Here is a 23,233-nt window from a genome sequence, read left to right as displayed (position 1 = left end):
AGGTTCCCACTTGTGCTTTGTATCTTAAAGCACCTTGGAAACTTGCTTTTAAAGGTGCTACATGAATAAAGCTATTGTTCCGCAAAAAAAAAAAAAAAAATATACAGCTGACAAGGTTGGTTGACTTAGCTTTTCGGTTTTACTTTCTATCTTTGAATTACAATGAACTTTCTGGCTAAAACACTCATCATCAGGCTAAAAGTTACTCTCTGTAATGTTAATTTATACAATCAATTATACAACAGTATGATGCTTTGTTGTTGAAAATCCTGTCCTTTACAGATTTTCCATCACTGCTGACACAACCACAAAGATTTCACCAGACAGCTGGATCCACACCAAAACCACAAGTCAATACTGCAGGTTGGCAACCTCAATAAGCTTCTTCAAAAATAAAACAAGTATTGTTTGTGGGAATGTAAAAATGCACTTTGCAGAGCTCTATTATCACATTATCAACAGCTGATACGTGTAGGTTAGTCATTTTATTCATTCAGTGATACTCAAATGTGCTCTTATTTAATGTGTTTCCATTCATGTTTCTCAGTTGCAGCTGATGTATATTAGTTTCTTGTTGTCCCTATTGTAACTCCTGGTGAAAGCATCAGCTAAATGCCTAAAATGTAAATGCACAGAGGATGGCTACAACAGGAGGACAGATAGATGAGGAAAAAAAAGGGAGCTGCAGAGCACTCAGTGCCTCTGCGGCAGCATTAATATTGCACTATGGCCTTGGAGCCATGAAAAGCTACTTTGGCGAGCTCACAGACATCAAAACAGAGATGAGGAGAAAACCTCAACATGCTGCATCGTCCTGAGTCAGTACTCTGACTCAGCTGTGGAAAGATCAAAAACATCCCATCGCTTCTAAAAATATGGAACTCTCTCTTAAACAAGGACAAATATTTCAATCTGTTCACACAAGTAGATATAAAAAAAGCTAAGTTACACAATATATTTAGTGGTTAATCGCTTCTGTTTACTGTAACGCTCTTATTCTGAAGCATCTACAGGAAGTTTTGCGTTTGCATGCACAGTGACCTTTACTGCATTGAGTATTTATGGAAAAAAAGCTGAAAAATAAAGATGGCACACAGTCTCATTATGTTATCATGGGAAATCCCTTCTGTGACCTTCTCATCAACATTCAAAGTGGTTTATGTTTGACGCAGTCAGTGGGTGGGCTGGCAGCGGAGGGCTCACGACAAACACACCCTGCCCAGAATGTGAACACAGCTCTTGACATTTATATTTGACAGTGAGAGATCCCTGAACAGAATATGAAAATGGTCCTGACTGCTCTTCTTCTTCTTTTTTTTGTTTTGTTTTTTGCAGAGGAAGCAGGCCATGATGTATATCAGGCCTAATCACCTTTGGTTGGAGTGTAGAGATGGAACAACGAAACTGATCTTCAGTAAGTTTAATTTGCAAATGAATGAAATGTCTTTGGTATTATCTGCTAATCCTGAAGTAAAGGAGGAGGCTAGGTGTGCAAATCCACGTCACAGTGTCACAGAAGCTCACTGTCACTGTGTCTGTGCACACTAACACCCACATCATACAGAAATGTCAATGCAACACTGTCTAAAATTGCACTGCAGGAAGGACCTTTTGACAGGATTTTAATACAGTGAAAAAAAAAAAAAAAACTTCCCCAAATTTTAACCACATCCGTCACAATTTTTTTATCTGATTCACCTGTAAGTAAGACCAAAATCACACAACAGAACCAAAAATCAGAAAAAGCAGAAAACTTATCATAGACAGAAGCCGAATATTCTTAAATAAAACCAAATTATCTTATATTAAGCAAAACAATCTGCCAAATGGGAAAAGGAATTTCGGCTTACTTTATTCGATATAGAATAAAAGTATAGCCACTGAAAAAAACAGATAAAAGAGGGAGAGATAAGAGGGAAAAAAAGCCAAAGCAAGTTGTGTGTATTACAACTAACAAAACACAAACAGACTATTACTCTTAAGTTGAGCAGATGTATGAGTGGCATCAAAAAAAAAAAACAAATCCCCCACTGGTATATTATACAAACTATTATTTTTGGTGGTTACTGGCTGAACTTAGAGCTATATTTTATTTATAATACTTTTCAAATGGAAACAGGCTCAACTAGAAAAGCACTCAGAGAGTGCAGACCACTGCCAAAGCAGATCAGTCCCCCATCCCGATCACCACCAAAATTTAATCATTTGTTCCTTGTGCCAGTATCAACATTTCCTGAAAATTTCATGAAAATCCATCCATAACTTTTTGAGTTATCTTGCTAACAGACAAACAAACCCTGATGAAAACATAACCTCCTTGGCAGAGGTAATAAGGTTGTTTTTCTTTTTGTCTGGGAAATAATAAGAATCATTTCCCCGAAACAAGGTTTGTTACTCTGCTGGGATATTATGCAAAGCTCAGGTTTGGTTGTTTGACAAGAATATATTTCTTTTACAAAACAGAGAAAAGAAAACAATTTCCCTCAAAAACTTTTTTCAGTCCAACTCTGGCAAAAAAGTCAACTTCAAAGTAACAGAGTTTAGGTACAACATGCACCCTCTTAGGACTTTGGTGTAGGTCATTATCCGCTGTAAAAAGTGAGTTTTCTAGTTTGACCTGAGGGTTAAGTGGGTAAATATGGTACTTATGTGTGAAAATGACCTGGACACTGAGGTCTTTAGGTCACTTCTCAGCTGGTTGGACCATCCTTTCTCCACATTTTCCATTTGTCTCCATGTTCTCTAAAAAGTTGTAAGATATTGATACGTCCAGATCTTTCTTATTAGGTTGAAAGGGTCACTTAAGTCTTGAACAGAAGTTCCTGCACACAGCTGGAGTTCATCATCACAATCAATTGATCACAACATTTCCACCAATCGGAGCTTTTATCATGACTATATGGAACATTTCTATTAACAGTTGTCTTAAATCAGGGGTCTCAAACATGCGGCCTGGGGGCCAAAATCATCCCGCCAAAGGGTCAAATCTGGCACACAGGATGAATTTGCGAAATGCAAAAATTACACTGAAGATATTAACAATCAAGGCTGTCAGACTCATTTTGGTTCAGGTTCCACATTCAGACCGATATGATCTCAAGTAAAATAGTAGCCTAATAACCTATAGATAATGAAAAAAAACTCAATTATTCTTGGTAGCTCTTCGAGGTTCAGCTGGCTTAGTTTAACTTCAAAAGAGCAAAACTAATCCAGTTGAACCTAGAAGAACTACCAAGAAGAATAATGACTTGGGCAAATGAGAAACTGAATGAGAAATTGTTCTTATGTTAGTTCCAAACTCCAAACTTTTAACAATATTATACCTGTTACCAATTGTGTGTAATGCACATGTACAGATGATAAGTTGAGGCATAATATTGTTAAAATTGCACATATTTTTCTTTCAAAATTTAATTTTTTTTCAGGTTATTCACATGTTTTTTTTGTGAAAGGATAGTTTGTAAATGTAAATATTTTCCTAATTTATTTTTTTTTATTGCACTAAAGCAAAGAGAAAAAGTTGTCATTATTTATAGGTTATTATGTTATTATTTTACTGGTCCAGCCCCCTTGAGATCAAATTAGGCTGAATGTGGCCCCTGGAAGAAAAGTTTGACACCCCTGTCCTAAATAGTCCTTAAATGAGCCTTAAAGCTGCTTGTCCTGGTCGTAATCATTCCTCTTGTTCACACTTCACTCAAAAATCCCTTTTTTATTTTCAATACCAAATCCCCTCTTATTGTTCTCCAGCCAAACTGATCTCCACACTCCACTCCATCTGCTATCATTCTGAAATAGAGGAAAAACTCTGCGTTGTTTGGCTAGTTTCTGTAACTGAATCATACTCTTTTTGTAGCGTAGAAAGCAATGACAATGCCTTTGCAAAATTGTGTCAAGGGAGAAGTTGTTCTGCGGGAACATCTACAGGAGGGGAAGTAAACAGAGGTATTAAAATTTTGTATTTCTTGCATTTCTTTATCAGAACTTGCCATTTTCAGTGTGTAATTGCAGCTTGGAGGTTGTTCTTTATCATAGGTCAGTGTTTTTCAACCTCAGGGTTGCCTGGAATTCAAATGGGGTCGCCTGAAATTTCTAGTAAGTGATAAAAAAAAACAACAAAAAAAAAACAACTTACTAATAAAGAATATATGGTGAGTTGAGAGAGATAATCACAATACATAAAAGACATGACAAACTGTGAAGCTGAAACTGAAGCACTGTGGTACTGTTTATCTTTCAAATGTTCATTGTGGTCAGTTTAAGATGCTGCAGCTCTTTCATAATTTTGTCATGAATTTGTCATGTCATTTATGTATTGTGATTGTCTCTATCAACTCACCAGATATTTTTTCATCAGTAAGTTTTTATTTTTATCAATTACTAGAAATTTCAGGCGACCCCATTTGAATTCCAGGCGACACCACGTGGGATCCCGACCCCAAGGTTGAAAAACACAGCAGTAGTTCAAATGCTGAAAAAGCCATATGGGAGTCATACGTTATCCACAAACCCATGATGACGGCCCTTTATGAGCAGAGGTTCCTTTTGGGCTCTAACTGACGTTAATTGGCCACAGAGGAACAGCCGAACGGGAACAGTCAAGTGTCAAAAACCCAACATCCTCCATGTTTCCTCCCTCCATTCTCTCTCTGTCCTCCTCCTCTTCCTCTTGCATACCTAAGCAGCCAGTTACCTTATTAACATTTCATGCGAAGAGGAAGAGAGGGAGGTGCTGAAAACAAGCCTTATTTCCTCCATCAGCATGAGCAGTTCATGCATATATGGCTATATATAACTCCAACCTGAATACAGCAGAGCACAGTCTGGTCTAACCCGAATATGTGAGGAGCAGGGCGAGTCAGAAAAACACACTTTGCCTGCTTTGGTACGCCAACATTCTGCCTTTGTTTTCTTCCTGCCTGTCTCTTTGCTGTTTGCAGGCAGAGATGAATAGATAGAAAACACAACTGGTGAAAAAATCAATAAGAGTCGAAAACTAATTGAGCCATGAGCCTTGGTGAGTTAAAAAGGCTGTTTGAACCTCATCATAGCAGACAGTGCAAGATCTCTTAATGCAATCTGAACACACATCCTCATAATGATTAGAATTATCTCACACAGGTGGGACAGCTCATTCTGTTCAGTGTGTGTTAATATGTCTGCGACGAAAAACAACACCAATGAAACTGTTATTATTCTCCAAAGTACATTCATATGAGTTGAATCACAGAGAGAGGAGCACTAATCTCCAACTAAAACATAATGTTCCCATATTTACTCATCATCGTCATCACGTTCAAGATCCTCAACAGCGTTTCTACGGAGATGACTATTGCCCAGCAACCGGGTGATAGAGCTATTTCAGGAAGTGTGAATGCTCTTGAGCGTTCGCACCTGAGATTTGCGACATTCTTCATCCAGCAGCAGGAACTACACTGTTACACCTCCTTCACACACAGACTCACACTGAAAAAAAAAACAGTGTGGTAACAGGAAAAAAACACAAACAAGCTGAATCTAATATTAGCCAAGAATCACATTTTGGTGGAGGAAATAATTCTCCTTCTTCAGTCACATGTTGTTATTCTCAATCCAACTGACTTTTAACCTATTTTTTAACTCCTTGTTTTTATATTTTCTATTTTATTTCCCTATTTTATCATTATCACTCCTTTTTTCACTTATTTCTTTTATTTTCATTTGATTTTTCTTTTTTATACCTACATGTCTCTTCTTTTTCCTTTGCTAACTGATCAGCCATACATAAAGGCAGTTTCTGATCAACATGATTAGCTTCCAATGATGCACTGAGGCTTTAAAATTGAGCAAATATCTTTTGTGTTATGCCCTGATGAAGACTCTAGTTGATATACGTTGGTGAGGGTGCCACTATAGGTTATAAAGAACTTTTATTTTTGGATCCGAGTGCCTCTGATTTTGTTTTTGGCTGCAAACTGTTTAGAATATTAATGATTATCTTGTTTGTTTGTTTTTGCAACAGTCATTTTTTTACCCTTTTATTTATATATATATATATATATATATATATATATATATATATATATATATATATATATATATATATATATATATATATATTTTTTTTTTTTTTTTTTTTTTTTTTTTTTTTTTTTTCATGCATTCTGCCCCTGTCCTTGCTCAAAACTTCATTCCTTTGGACATATTTTCTTTTCTTTTCTTTTCCTAACACCTAATCAAATATTAGCCTGCAGTCACAGTTTGGTGAATGCTTTTAAAGTAGCTTCAGGATTATTTTACTACTTTTCAATTCAGTTTGTCTTGAGGCCTACATTGACCTGTTTTTTGTATGATAGGCACAGAAACTTGGGTTGTTTGTGTTTTTTAAAGGTCTGATAAGTTGATATTTTAGGATATTAGAAAGAAATCTGATGTATTTTAAATACTATATATATAATATTTCTAATTCTTAATGCTCACTCTGTTACTTTCAGACCAGATTGAAAATGAAACCTCTTCGCGTTGGCTTCTTTAAAATGTTTCCAGAAACATTAGCAAACATTGGAGTTGTGTTGTTTTAACCCTGACTTGAGTGATCCATCCTCTGTGTGCTGAAGTTTCACAGAATCTGGTTCAAGTATGTAAAAGATCTGAAAGGCAGATACAAATTGACAATGACAGGTTTTCAAAACTACAGTCACTACTTTAATTGTTTTCATATTCTCACTGCTTGCTTCTAATTTGCTGATGCACATACAGGAGACTTATAATTAATTTGAAAACTAAATCACGTAGACTTGTCATTTTCTTGCCTGGAGACAAACTCTCAGAGCTGACGCCTCCCATCTGTTCATGATAACTCAGAGCTGCTGGCTGAAGTCTCACAGACCTTTTTCCTCTGCACTGCTTGGCCTCAGTCGAACCCCCAGTGACCAGCGCCATGTGATGACCACCGCTGAAAATATGTCGTCTTATCAGATCTAGTGCCAGTCCAAAATGGCAGGATGGGAAAAGGAAAATCCTCCAACTGAGAAACAGCAGCTCGATTTGGACCGTGTAAACACTGCCTGCAAGTTGTTTGTCTTGGATGCTCAGAAGCACGCTCACATTTTCACTAGTTATTATTAGATATGGGAAAAATGAAGAAAAACTGGGATTTTGCTGTGCTATAAATGAAATCCTCGTGTCTGGCAAGGTGATGTGATCACAGCAGGGATGCTTGTTAATACCTTGGGTCAAGCTTTTAAAATTCTGCTAGATTATAAAACAAATTTTGGCTTAAATTCTGTAGCTGCATTTTTAAGACAAAGCCCATTTGATAGGTCAGCTGATTATTTGTGTTAGACATTTTAAATAGATAATATCATCTTTGCCATATGGCGGAGGCTTTTATCAAAGCTCTCCAGAGGGAATCAAATGCTGACTTCAAGCTGCTGAAAATACCCTGAGTATACACTAAAGAACAGCGTCTGATGCTCATAGAGGAAAATGTGATCAATAATTTCAGATCTAGCATAAAATATTAAATGAAACATTGCACTTTAAAGAGGTTTTATGTAGTATTGATATTCCAAACTCTCAACAGCAGGGGGAAATCATGTAGCAGAGCACACTTATGACTACCAAAACCACCAACAAATCAACACTATGTATCCACAGATGGTATCATTTGTTTCCACAAATCTGTATATTAGTATCAAGTTTTCGTCCTCAAACTAAAGCTCATAGTTGGTTATTATGACAGTCGGTCAAAATAACACCGTCTTATAATCTTCATGTGCTGTATCAGCTGATAGTTTACATTATAGCTCTGTTAGCTTAGCTCTGTTTTTAGACAGAAAACAGCCACAGCAAAACCACAAATCACCTCAGTTTTCTGTGTAGTTTGTGTTGTCAGTAGCTGCACTAAAGATCTGTTTGGAATTGTCCGAATAAGCTGAAAACTGTCACAGTTTAGTCCAGTGTTTTTCAACCTTGGGGTCAGGGCCCCATGTGGGGTCGCCTGGAATTTCTGGTAATTGATAAAAATAACAACAACTTACTAATAAAGAATGTATGGTGAGTTGAGAGAGACAATCATAATACATCAAAGACACGACAAACTCTGAAGCTGAAACTGAAGCACTGTGGTACCGTTTATCTTTCAAATGTTCATTGTGGTCGGTTTCAGATGCTGCAGCTCTTTCATAATTCATAGTTTGAGTTATTGTTTGTTCAGTATTAATTGTCAGCCTTGTAAATCCAAGCTGGACTGACTGTACATATCCTGACCAAGGAAAATAAAATTCTCCCTTTGTGCAGGAATCTCAACCTGGCTTTTCTGCCTCCATCCATAATAATATACATTATATAGACTAAATGTTGTCTAAAATTAACATTTATTTGCAATATAGTATAGCAAACTATTACATGATGAAAAACAAATAAATTTAACCAAAAAAAAAAAAAGTCTACGTTTTGAATGTCTGGGGTCGCCAGAAATTTGTGACATTAAAATGGGGTCATGAGCCAAGTAAAGCTGGGAAACACTGGTTTAGTCTGAACCGTGGCCAACTTAACAAAATAAAAACATCACATAATAACTTTTAAGACTTTCATAAGCCTTGTAATCTAACTCACCCGTGTAGAGGAAATGCTGCCATTTCAGCATCAAACTCCATTCTTTCTCACAACAGCGATTCTAGCTTTTATCACTTTGTCATCTGGTCACTTTCTGATGCTTTGGTCAAAGGCCCTCTGGTGTTGCATCATGGGAGACATGCAGAGTGACTCACTACTCCCTCTAGTGGTCACATAAATTCACCGGACCACTGGTGTGAATATTTTTATTTTAGTTCATATCTCTACAATCCAATCCACTGGAGTCTTTCATATAATTTTAAAGGTCTTTATTCTAAACACTGTAGTGATATATATATATATATATATATATATATATATATATATATATATATATATATATATATATATTTTTTTTTTTTTTTTTTTTTTTTTTTTTTTTTGATATTTGAAATTAGAAATACAACAAATTCCCCCTCTACAGTGACTCTTATGTTGAGGTGTGTATTTTGTGTCCTTACCACTTCAGGTAGCAGCTTGGTGGCAAGGTCGTGGATGGCTTTACCCAGAATGCACAAGGAGGACAGGATGAAAATCACACCCAGGATTACACAGGCACTGTGGAAGAAAAAGGTGAAACTTCATAAACTTCAGAAGAATGACAATCAAACAGAAGTGTGAAGATGTCAAATTCAACCAAGTAAAAAAAAAAAAAAAGTCTAGATAAATAATGTATTATGTGCAAAAAAAGTCCATAATTACAGCCAAGTTCATTCAACTTAAAACATTACTATTACCTATTACTATTACTCACTACTTGAATTAGTTAACTTAATAAAGACCCAAACATCCACCATTGAACAAAATCGTCTGCTGCTCCAAACTGTCTAGTACCTGCTGATCCACTAATCCTATTAATCCATGTAAATAATTGGTATAAAATGCAGTTTGTCATTTTTTGATGGTCATCAGATATGACCCATTTGGATGTTCAGAGGCTCCGTACTGAACGTGGAAACACTGTCATCTTCTACAACATTGATTCACCAGTAAAACCCATGGAGTTGGATCAATGACAGTGGATGGAGACACTGGATTTATGTTCAGTTAATGAGAGATTGGGCTGAAAAAGACACTTTTTCTTCAGTTTTCTCTGTTTCTGCTGTAATAACCCTCAATTTTAATCTGAGCTTTTATGAACATCTACAAGATAAGAGAATTAAAAATAGGAAAAAAACAGGATTTTCACTGAGAAAATGCAAAATACTGAGGATAATATTATAATAAATTGTGATAAGTCATTTAAGAAAAGTTAAATAAAGAGAAAAAATAATTTGGGAACTATCATAACAATAGCACTGGGTCTTTAAGGGTTAATTAATTAATTACTATAATCTATTACTGACATCTTGGACCAAGGTACAAAATCAGAATAAACTACTGTGGCTCTAGTTCTACATTGGACTCATAGTAGAAGAAGAATGAGGCACAACAATATGTTATTAGACAAGAATGAGTCCAACAATAGGAAACAACATAGAACTACTGATATATTCTGTCATTTCTGTTAATTTCACTAAATTGTTTTTGATGATATCAAATAACTGATGAACCTTGATCTCCAACTGCAGCAACAAGCAACAAAAATAACAGCTAAGTCAGTTTAAAAACAAATAATGTGATAAGGCTGGAGTGCCTCCACACATCTGAGTGGACTGTGAGTAGCAGATTAGTGTTACACTGAGTGGCGGCGCTCTGTGAGCATTTATTTGGAGGCAGCAGATGTCCTTTAAACACCTGTATCCAATTAGTGAAGTCCAGAGGGATCTGAAACAGTTGTAGTGTCTGCCCAGGTCATGCTTGGCTACCTGTGTGTGTATGCCTCTTTCTAATGTCTTTTCTCAAGCAATGTTTTGTGTCCTGGGGTTTTGACCACAAGAGGTAACCAAGGCAACACTCAACCTCACTCTGGGATGTCCGCAGCAGGACACTCATACATATGGGAGCTCTGAGTCTCTGCTAACAGGCCCCCCGATGCTTACTGCACACTGCGGATGTAAAAAATGGCACAATGCTCCACTCTCGGACACAAAAACAACATCCGCAAAGCAGCCAAAAGCCCAGCCTGTCTCTGAGTGTCTTCTCACAGGTGGACACCACTCTGATATCAATAACAGCATCTGATTAACCTTTGTCACACCAGTGTGAATGAAGCTGTTTTTGTTTTTAAAGGCTACATTTTTTTCCATTTAGGACTGCACTCCCGGATTCATCTTGTTTTGATGTCTCAGGGCTTGTTACCTTGGCAACCGCACTGTACCTGGGCATCACTATTCAACCACATCTCCCCTGTCAAACACAGACAGATAAAAACAATTAAGAAGAATAGCAGTGATTCTCTGTTGAGCACCAATAGTTTTGTGTTTTGGTCTGGTGGAGGGCGTTGGATCTTCAACAGTGTGTGAATGTGATTTATTGTATCAACGGTTTAGCTGTAGGTTATTTATGTATGTCTCCATGCCTTTCTGTGAGTTTTCTTGTGCATTTAAATATTTGCTCTGGGAGGAAGTCTAGCCTCTTGTTGAGGCCAATTACTGCCTGAGCAGCCTCCTGAACTTTGTCAGAATCTTGCAATTAGCAGCTGAATTGGCATCATGAAGACTGTTGTCATCCAGAGGCTTTGTGTGGAGATTTTAATATGGAGATTTAGCACTCAGACATGTCAGATTTCTATCAAAATTAATGAATTTAGAGAGTACTTGGGTTCATTATTCGAAAACTAACACTGAGGTCTGTCCTAAACTCAGTGTGTCCATCCAAATGCAGTGTTAATGATGGAAAGGTTTTCATTTCAGCTTTTATTTATTTAATGAAATGCTCAGAATTGGAAAAAATCTAGTCTAGATTTACAGGAATATAGTACAGTTTAGTAGTGAACTATAACCTTATAACCTTGTAGTAGTGAAGTTACACATGGCATCGGTTTCATATTTGTTAATGCAGCAACTGTTAAATATGTTGTCCCTATCAAAAAAAAAACAAACTATGTATATGTGTATTTACTAGGGATGCACCAATATATCTTATCTTATCTTATCTTATCTTAGTGAAGATCTACATGATTTGAGCTGTTCACACTGTCCTGAAAAACAGATGCTAAGCCATATCAGAGTACAAAAACACCAGATTTGGGCCAGTGTTGCCTGCAGTGTGAATATAGTCTTGGTCTTGGTTCAGATTGTCTTGTTTACAACACTACTTCAAAGTAAAAATATTTATCAGTGCTTGCATAAAGACACAGTGTGGAGGCATGCACTCATTTGCCAATTGTTCGATTGGAAGATTAACGAGTGTCATTTTGGTTCTGAAATACAGCATGAAAACCAGGATCTCATTAATTAGAATGTTGTTCCTTGGTTGTTTGATTTGCACATTAAGAAAAAGCCATTTGTCAAGGTGTCAGACAATTCTTTAATAAGACGCAGTATAGCTAGAAGGTGAAAGACTCTATAAAGTTAGTCTAGCTCTTTAAAGCCACATTTGTCCAGAACGTTTTAATCACATCTAACTCCTGTTGTATTTTTGAAGCCAGTCAAAAAGCAGCTGAACTAACAGTAATTAACAGTCTGTGTTTTTCTCATCTCCGGATGACATGATCTCCTCTGTCACTTCTACGACAATTAGCAGTCGCCCCTCTGAGACTGTGGTGCATCTGCTTTCAGATAGAAGTGTTTATTACAAGACATTTTTGGGTAGTTTCTTTGAAATATTACTTTGGTTATGACAGATTTTCCTTCTCTCTCCTTTTCTTCTCTGCATCATTATAACATTCTGATTAGACTTATTTATGAAAAAAGTCGTGGATACCTAGTTTTTTGCTAGGGATTACACCAATTATCTGAACTGCTGTAGAAAAACAATATTATAATGCTATTTGTTGTAATATCATGCAGTTACTTGCATTTTGCATGATGAAGAATTGATTTGGCTATATGTAGTATTTCTGCTTTCAAATGTTAAAAAAAAGACCTAAAAGTAGCATTAAAGTATTTAGAACAAGTGGTGCCAGGCACAACAAACCCCGCCCCTCACACATATTGTATCTTATTTTGGCATCGATCCAGCTGATGTCATCATGTCTATGCATGTGCTGGTGTCAGCATATCAGTTGCCTCTATATATGGCAAGTCTGAAGTAAATTGAAACAAAATTGATGTTTTTATAGACATGTGAAATTTCGCCCATTGTAAGTAAATAGAAGAAGAAAAAAGAATTTAAAAATTCCAAAAAAAATTGAAACTTTGACCTACTATTCCATAAATGTATTGACATTTATTCTGCATCACTGGCAATCTATAATCCAAATTTGGTATGAATTCATCCAATAGTTTTGCTGCTACACACATTTGCCACAATTTTGCCCATTATAAGTAAATGGGGGAAAAAAAGATTTACAAAATTCATTAAAAATTTGAACTTTGACCTACTGTTCCCAAAATGTAATGAGATCTATTCTGGATCACTGTCAATCTACAAACCAAATTTGGTATGAATTCAACCAATAGTTTTGCTGCTAGAGTGTTAACAAACAAACAAACATACAAACTGAACCAAAAACAATAACCCTTCCTTCCCCTTCAGTGGGCGGGGTAATAAAGAGTCCTGAAGTTCTGCCAAAGATGCCAATATAGTAGATTTTAGAGATATGAAATGAATCTGTTTAGATCAACAGGCTGGTGGATTTATGTGACCACTAGAGGGAGTAGAGAGTCACTCTGCTAATGCTATGGGGCCTTTGACTAAAGCGTTAGAAAGTGACCAGATGTGATGAGAACTACTAGGAAATAACTTTGAGTCTTATCTAAGCTAACGGAGCTATAATGTAAACTATCAACTGATGACCATCAAAATAACCGACTATGAGGTTTTGTTTTAACGAAAAAGAAAGTGACCAAGTGAAAAAAGTTAGAAGCACTGTTGTTGTTTTCTGGATTGATTCTAAATGAAAAGAATGGAGTTTGATGCTGAAATGTTAGTGTTTCTTCTACATGGGTGAGTTTGATTATGAGGCTTATGAAGGTGTAAAATTATTATGTGATGTTATTATCTTTGCTAAGTTGCTGATCCACAGTTCAGACTAGACTGTATCAGTTCTGATTTTGTTTGTTGGATTCCAAACAGATCTTTAATGCAGCTCTTGAAAACACAAATCGTACAGAAAACGGAAGTAATTTGGGGTTTTACTGTGCGTGTTTTCTGTCTAAAAATAGAGCTAAGCTAACAGAGCTATAATGTAAACTATCAGCAGATGACCATCAAACTGAATGACTGGGAGGTTTTGTTTTAAGGATTTAACTTGCTGATACGTTAATACAGATGTGTGTAAACAATGATGGTTATACTTCATTCAGTGAGTCATACAGTCAGTGGATACATAGTGATTTGTTAATGGTTTTAGTAATCCTAAGTGTGTTCTGGAACATGACTTCTTCCTTCTGTTGAGAGTTTGGAATATCACTGCTTCATATAACCTGAAATAACATGGAGATAAATGGGTAAAAAATAAAGAAATAAAGCAGGGCTATGTCCTCATTTTTCTTCTCTTTTAGTCGTCTGTTCGATTCAAGAGGCCTGGCCTTTCAACAGACTCTGAAAAGCCCACCTGATCTCCACAAACACACTATTCTCATCCAAGTTGAGATAAGATGTGGGTCGCTTGTCTGTGATCAGTCCCAGTGGGGCGAGGCAGACGGAGCTGAAGAGACCTGCAGTTTGACACACTCCTAGAGCAGGACAAAGCCGACAACACACACCCACACACTCTTTCAAGGTAAAAAAAAAAAAAAAAATCGGTGCGATCTCAAACAACAGCTCCTTAGAAAACCAGGGGTTTGGAACCAGATTTAAAGGTGAAAGAGGACTCTACTCACATGTATTCACGGTGTGCTGAGTGGACAGCTGCTGCGTTGCTGTACCGCCACAACACAATCACAGAGGACAACACATCCAGCGTGGCGTCGAACTGCAAAGTGAAAATGAACACTTTTACAGTCCTGTCAACACCGGTTATTGGTGTTAAGAATTGTGGCTTCAGTGAAATTAAAGTTTGTTAGTCAACTTACAGCAAATCCAAAAGCTGAAGCACTGTGGCGCATGATGGAAACAGCTGAAAACACACAGGAAAAAGAAGACACGGTGAAATATTAAGACAGTTTGACCAAAGGGATTGTTGATAATGAGCATATGTTTGGTGTACTGAGCTACTGGTCCATCTGAAGTTTCTCAAGGGGATTAATAATACTCATCTCTATCTCTATGATCTTAGGCGAAAATTAATGGGTGTGTTTATAGAAAAAAGAAAAGAGATAAAAAGAAAATACATCGCAATATTATGATAAGTGAATTCATTTTCCTAATTAAAACAGAAGAAAAGTGAAATGGAGGAGAGGCCTCAGTTATAACAGAACAAACATGTAAAAGATGAAAACAATGTGTGAAACATAAAAAGATGAGCATAATATAGAAAACACAACAAGAATGAAAGATGAAACAAGACTGAAACAATGTAAAACATACTAAAGGACAAAAATTACTTAAAAAAAAAAAACAGTGGAAGGATGAGTAAAAATATTAATTCATGGCAAAATTGTAAGCCAAAACTGATTTTTTTTTTTCGAATGACATTTTGGTGGATAGCTGTTAACAGTAAGACTATCTTTTTACTTATTATGTTCTTATTCTTTCTCCCCTGTAACATCAAAAGCTTCATTTTATGACTACAAAAATAGATTCAAATGACAAATGTATGGAAAAAAAAAAAACAAAAAAAAACTTTAACAAACGACAACAGATAAATATCTGCCCATGCCATTGGTGATAAGACCTCTTTTATGGCATTGTTGATATTGACTGATCTTTTTTGAGAAAATGTTTGAGAACCACTAATCTGAGGTTTGTTGTGCTTGAACAACATGCAGTCAAAAGACCTGGTGATATATGACAATAAGTAAAAATGATGTTCACTTTTTTATAAATGCAAAAAACATGATAAAGCAGAAATGGTGATGATTGAGGATTACTGCTCATGGCATTAATTAACCCTATATCGGGCAAGTGACTATTTTTGGTAATTTCTGCAAACATTAAATATGGGTCCAGTCCTGTACCTCAGTGAGGTCCAGAAGCATGTTGTTTTTATAACAATACACAGTGAAACTATAAGTAGTGAATATGGGTGATTTTTGTCAGTTTATGACCTTGTAACAGTTGTTTTATTGCATGTGTTTACTTTTTAGCATGTGCTGCTTGGAGGTTTTATGGCAAGAGGAGGGAGACTGTAGTCACGCCAACCGACGAGGAGGTAGATGATGATGTCCAATAATACACAAAGGTTGAAATTTTGAATTTCAGAGTATTTCAATGAGTGCCCTATAAAGGGTTAAAGGTGAATTCAGTGACGTATAGTGATGTTAGAAGAATAATATGCCTGCTGCATGCAGGTTGGGTAGGGTTTTCTAAGATTAATCCTTTTATTTATTAAACTTGAAGTCTGTAAAGATCGTCTTATGTTCATGTCACATGACCAGAGTCACATGACATGGATTTGAAAAGCACATTAGCACGTCTTTGTTGTAGTTTCAAGACTCAGAACATGTTTGCTCATGTCTTATCCATGATTTAGCAGTTTTAATGATCACAGTTATCATTGCTTTTCTTCACCCAGTGTCTACTAGCTCATGAATAACAAAACTGAAAGTGACTTCAAATCCATACTGCGTAACTCTTCCTAGATCTCATACAATTGTCAGTCAACCCTCATACATACCAAGGGCATGCCGCTTATGGAACTGTCTGCCAACCCACATCTTCCCACCAGAACCAAACATGGTCAAATTTAAGAAAAATGTTGATGATTATTTATCTCAATCAAACTGAGTAATGTGTCAAGTAAAATGAAATACAACTTTAGCTTAATGGACCGCTTTTCATCAGAAATTATGGCAATATCAGGTCATGCAAAGTACGGTTAAAAAAAAGAAAAAAACAGTCAGTGTCTTGGACTCCTTGTGACTGCCACCTACATTTTGGACTTTCACTACTTGTAATTTGGATAGTGACTGTACATTTTTATCTGTTTGACTCCCGTCCTGTCTTATTTGTTCTGTTTTTCTTTATACAGTTATCATTTTAATCCAGCTCCCACCACATTTCTTTACAACTCAATATGACTTTATTATTTCAGCTAAAAGACTGTAAAATACAGTCATTTACCAAGATATTTACTTATAAGTATTTCAGAAACACCTCTGGTTAATTGTTTTGCTTTGCCTCTGCCACATCGAGCTCATTCTCACATCATCACTGAATTTATGTCAGACCATTAAATATTCATTCCAAACTTTATGACATACAATGTACCATGGTAATTCTTGACCGTCAAAACATTGCTGCAGAGATAATATTTTGTGTTGTTATATGTAGTTCAGGAGATATGGTGTAAAATACATAATGTGGTTATAGCAGGAAAGAAAACTGGCTGCATAAGGTGTTTTTGCAAAACTCCACTACTGAAAATTTCCAAAACCTAAAACTGTACAAGCCAGGACTATTAGTAGTATATGTCTTCTTTCTTTATTTTATTATTTTTCAGCAGGAAACCTGACTAAAGACTGACACTGAAGAGTGGATCTCCTCTTGTTCATTACCAGTGATGGATGGTGATCCTGCTCGGTACGTCCTGTTAAACATCTGCATGACACCAGTGGTTTTTTTCTCTAGTTATTTGTTTTGTGCAGCAAACCTGTCAGATGAGCTGAGATGCATCGTGTTGACTGAGTAAACTGAGTTATCTGTGTATTACGTGCCTGTTTTGATGCAATTATAACGAGTTAATGCGCTGAAAACAAACACCACCCTATGTACCTTGCTCTCTCAGCTGTGATTGGAGAAAAGCAGCGAAAGAAAGCGAGGAAGATGCAGATAGATAGAAGGAAGGAATCCTCTCTTCTCTTCCCAGGTTTATTTTTAGCAGCAGACTCACTGGGGGCCAGCAACTCGCCTCGCCTTGCATGCAGATACACAGTATTGTGTGGTATCTCTATCTCTGTGCTTCCCCCTGTTTACTCGTTTTGTTTTTGCAGCAACAATAGTAAATTGATTTCTTTTGGGGGTGATTCTGCTTCCCTCTACCCTCTTTTACCTCCCTCTTTCACTATACTTTCTCCTTCCTCTTGTTTCCTATATGATCTTTTTGTCTCCATTACTGTTTGATCTATATGCTTTATCATTCTCTGGGCTCAAGGCAACAGCGTCCACTTCCCAGACAAACAGAAAACAGAAACAAATGCTGCCCTCCCATGCTTTTGCAAATAGTTAAGCAACGCATGAACAACCCATGAATACAAATGAGAAAGTGAGAATATTTTATGATACCAGCTCTGCAGAGAGGGGACAGTTAGGAGGCTGAGAAAATGGAAGCCAAAAAATATCTGGTAACTGATGCTGATGCTGGCTTTAGAAGTGAACAACAGCATCGTCTTCTTGTAGTCGTTGGTAACAAATATGTTTTTCATGTCTTTAGCATTTCATAGAAATAGTGACATGTTAAACTTTTATCTATCTATGTTAATGACACATAATTATGACGATTAGAAAACAGAGCAATCAGATGGAAGAAGAAAATATTAATGATAGGGTAGGAGATGTTTTCCTGGAGCATTTTTTACTATATTGCTTAAAATCCCCTTCACACCCTGATTGCAACCAATTAATTAAATGCTCTAACACAAAAATTAAAAAAAATTTAGTCACCTGTGTGTGGGAACGGACAGGACTGAAAAAAACACCATCCAATAATTTTAACCGGCCCATCGAAATGATTGAATGGTGATGTGTCTATCAAATTCTACAGCCATTTGTCCCTCCCCCCTCTGCGAGTACAATCTGGTACTCAGGAGGCGTGGCTTCGGTGGGAGGTCTGAAGAAAGGGGTTTGGATTTCTGAATTGTGTATTTTCAAAATGTAGCTTGCTCGAACCATTTTTCCAGGATCTCCCACCCTACCTTTAATGGAAATAACTCACCTTTGCATTAAATTAATAGTGTAGCTTTCTAACAGAACAACCTCTTCTGGCTTTTTAAAGATTTGCCTATGAAAAGTCCTTCCAGTATTACTAGGGATGATAAAATATGCTTTTATCATTTAGAACTGTCAAAGGGAAGACTCATTCTCTCCCTAACACTGTGGAAAATGTTTAAGATTTGCTGTAGATCAGGGGTGTCGAACTCATTTTAGTTCAGGAGCCACATTCAGCCCAATTTAATCTCAAATGGGCCAAACCAGTAAAAAAATACCATATATTTAATGTGTTGTAGAGTGAAAAAAGTAAAATAATTTTATGAAAATGTGAATAACCTAAATCACCATGTATAACCTGAGCCTTCATAACAAAAATAACTGCAATTTCAACATTTTTTTTCTGAAAATATAGTCTGTATTGCAAACATTTTCATGTAATTTTACTTTTTTACAGTGAAATAAACAGGAACATTTGGAGTTGTCATTATTTGTAGATTATTCTGATAGTATTTTACTGATTCAACACACATGAGATTGACTCTGTCTGTATGTGGCCCCTGAATTAGAACAATTTAACACCTTTCTATTGTTAATATCTTAAGTATAATTTGAGCATTTCACAGTTTGATCCCATTGGTCAGATTGGACCTTATCTTTGACAAATCGCCATTTAGCACAAACAAAACCTTAAGAACTGTGTCAAATGTGTTTCAGCTTAATATGCCAAAGCTTTGGGATAACCTTTACAAACCGTAATGCTTGTCGAAGCCTACTTCAGTTTGCGGAAATGGAGCAAAGCTTGTTCATGCAGATAACTGTAACTGGACCGATGCATACACCACAGACTGAAAGTATTTCCAAGCTCTCCCTCTGACACCAATACTGCACGACTGCTAATGATTTAAAACCCCCTCCACCGCCTCAGTATCCACCTGTAGGCTTTAAGGGGAATCTATTTATTCATCGCTCCCCAGTTGCTACATGCAAAAATATCTGCTAGAAGTGATGGTCTTGCAGCCTAGATAATGAAATCTAAATGTATACTGCTGCTGCTGCAACAAAACATAGGTTGTCTGACTGAACTGAATTCTTGTAGAAAACATTTTCACTTCCTGAAAATGGTCACAGTGGAGTTGGATGGTGTAAAAGAGAATGTACAAAGACAAAGAGTACTTTAAGGACTCACCACAAACAAAGGAAATAGTAGATACAATATAAAGAAGACCTAAATATAGACATCCCATCGAAGACTTCCTATTCCTGTTGGTTTGAAGTATTATCATGATGTTCGTCTTTTAAGTCTATAGGCTGAATTTTCTTCCCAACTGAGTTGAAGAAACCAGATGGTTGTAGTTTAAAATGATTATTTCTGGTCAGACATGTTTTTAAAAATCACTGTTGAGTAGAATTTAACTCAGCATTCTGTACATATATATGACAGTGTAAACAAATTTAACCAGAAACCCAAAATAAAATGCTTATTGGAATACAAAGTTATAGGATGATGTTTGTAGCCCAAGCCTACTGTTAACAATGAAACACCTGAATTCCCAAAACTTTTGTCCATATCGTGTATTTTATTAGCCATTTTTTTATGAATACGAGTAAATCAGAAGTATGGAAAAGTCAGAGAATTAAAGAAACGATACTTCTGCAACAGCATCACTCATATTATATTTGGTGTCAGTAAAAAAAAAAAATGTCATTACCAACATTTACACCTTTCATAGTGATTCTTCATTTTTCCACCAGTGTTTTACAACATAAAGAATTACGTTATTTACCGGTTAACTCAAGAGATAAATAAATCATTTAACTGAAATCTAGCCCTATTTAACCTTGTAATAGTGTTCCATCATAATGCACAATAGTGATGCTAAATTATAAAAAAAACAACTACAGCCTGTGAATTTAATGAGATACACTGATGTAAACAAACTGACTACTTCTAATGAAGACATATGGATTAATATATGACAGGGATGGCCCCTTCTATAAACATCCAGGGCAGATATATTCTTCTTCTTGTCAAGAGACGTCAAAGGGCTGAGCTCTGAGCGTGGTATCAAATGCACGATAAAGCAAACACAAGCTGACAGTTAAAATCAAAGTAAATAGAGTGGGAGTAACAGTGTACATACCAAGGTGTCGGCAATCTGCCACAGCTGACATAGAACAACTCGAAAACAGCAGCTGTATGAGGCTTTCTTGTATTGTTTGCATGTGAACGAGTCAAACACACGACAAGGTTTCACATCCAAAGAAACATCTTGAGAAACAAGTTTAGAAAGAGCCTTTACATGAAGCCAAATATTCATAAATACATGCAAAATGCCATATATTAAGCAAAAGCCTATCCAATGGATCAATAACATAACATAAATAACATTCTATCTAATCTAATCTAAAACATATCTCCAATGGGGTAAACAATATTTTATGGTAAGATTTATTAAATTTTGGATATACAGTAAATAATTGTATCTATATTGTTAAGTATTTACTACTTCAGTAAGTCCATACAGAAAAATTGCAGATGGCAAACTTACTCGATAATTAAAATTTTAACTTGAATTGATGGATAACAGAATGATGGTCTGGCTGATGTGGGCAAAAATATAAGTTAATGCTTCGTCTTTCAACACATTTATTTATTTATATGTTAAAAATTTGTTATATACGTATATTCCTGGTAGGTTTTGTTTTTCTATTGAATTAATACCAGTTAGAAATAAGTAATATATACTAAATAAACCCAAAAATATCATACAACAACATGCATTTCTTTAATTATCATATTGATAATATTGTCTAGTGCATATTGTACAAATTGCTGTTCTAAATGTGTCTTGATTGAGTGTTTAAATATCTATCTATCTATCTATCTATCTATCTATCTATCTATCTATCTATCTATCTATCTATCTATCTATCTATCTATCTATCTATCTATCTATCTATCTGTATATTTAGAGCTTTATTTATGTTTTTTTTTTTTTTCTTATTTGTTGTATTGATCATTTATTTCCTGCTACTTTTTATTATACTTGAATGGGGCAACCGTAACACACAATAATTCCCCCCTGGGATTATTAAAGTATTCTGATTTTATAAAACTATACATTGCTTGTAAGAGAAACATATTCACAACAAATATATTAAACAAAAAGTTTTGTTGTACAAGAAAGGTAACCAGATGAATAATCTCAATTTTATCATGATTTTCAGAAAGAAAAAACATGATGTAGTTAATGTGATATATTTCCCATCTAAGTGGTGTTTTAAGAACTAGTTAATTTACAAAAAAGTACACAATTACCCCATTTCTGTGTTATTACCAAACTGAGTTTTTCATAGTAGTTCAGCTCTACCTACTTATTTACCAGTGGACTTTTCTATGGATGTGCACGAGTAATCAACTCAGAACTAATGTTTATTGCACTGTCTTTGCCTGAGTGCTACACATGTTAAGCAAAGACCAAAAAAGGGTTTTAAGTGTCTTCGAAAATTAAATAGCACAGTTGTGCTTCATCACAAGGTTGACATACAGAGACAAACACCATTCACTCTCACATTCACACCTATGGGTGATTTAGACTGACCCGCTGACCTAATAAGTGTCATGTCTTTACCCAGGGGATTGGAAAAGGAACGGTTACTCTTACTTGCACTCACTCTTAAAAACAAGCAAAATAACCTTACTGATCTTCTAGGATATTAAGGATGTCTTAAAATAAAATTACTTTTCTTATGAGAGACATGCTTGACAAGGTTATTTTTCCTTTTAGAAGTGAAATACGACAAATTTCTCAGAAACAGGTATGTGTCCCATTTTTTTGGAGTCTAAATAAATATTTATAGTCACATTTCTGGTTTAAAAGGAGATTATTACTATGTTTGTATTGTACAAGTTTGATTCCTCACCTTCTTTTGTACATCATAGTGTTTTGTTTTTTTAACAACTGATTTAAAGGAAAGAAAGAAAAGTCATAATTATCTGATTCTAGCTGTTTAAGTGTGATTATTTTCTGATTTCTTTACTCTTCTATGACTATCAACTGAATATCTTTGAGTTCTGGAACAAACAAAACATCTGAGGATGATTTAGTCTTTGGAAAACACATTTTCTGGCATTGACAAACCAAACAAGTAATTGATTATTATTTGAGAAAATAACATCTTAATGGACAGAAAAAACAAGTTTCAGGCCTTTTTATCTGATTTTTGTTTTTACAGATCTCATTTGGGATGGACCCCCCACAGATCAGTCTGTAGCAAAATGAAGGTACATGTACCGCTCCTCCTCCTCCTTCTCCTCCTCCCTTCCTCACTTCCTCTCTTCCTTGCGCCTTCATTAGGAGCACCGAGCAGAGATTGGGTGTAAATGAATCTGCTGCAGCTCTGCAGTCGTCAAAGCGCAGCCCAGCGATGGCTAATTGGCTCCCAAGAAAGCTGGGAAGGCTGGGGTGGGTGTCAGCGGGGACGTAACTTCAGCATCGCATCAGGATATCACACACACACACACGCACACACATATGTACACCCTCGTCTTCATCTTCCCTTCTCATCCTCTCCTCCCTGTCACATCTGACAAGAGAGGCAGGAGAGCAGAAGATGA

General features: G+C 36.0%; 1 protein-coding gene across 1 annotated transcript in view; it reads right to left on the bottom strand.

The window, feature by feature from the left end:
• LOC115434767 (transmembrane protein 163-like) overlaps positions 1-23,233 on the bottom strand; it is a 44,012-nt gene that overhangs the window by 10,533 nt on the left and 10,246 nt on the right. Inside the window, 3 exon segments of the mRNA XM_030156901.1 lie at positions 9,060-9,156; positions 14,469-14,560; positions 14,661-14,704. Of these exon segments, the coding sequence (XP_030012761.1) occupies positions 9,060-9,156; positions 14,469-14,560; positions 14,661-14,704 (233 nt within the window).

Source organism: Sphaeramia orbicularis, chromosome 2 (assembly GCF_902148855.1).
Source record: "Sphaeramia orbicularis chromosome 2, fSphaOr1.1, whole genome shotgun sequence".
NCBI classification, from domain to species: domain Eukaryota; kingdom Metazoa; phylum Chordata; class Actinopteri; order Kurtiformes; family Apogonidae; genus Sphaeramia; species Sphaeramia orbicularis.
Note: the sequence above shows the minus strand (reverse complement) of the source record. Positions and strands in the feature narration are given on the sequence as shown.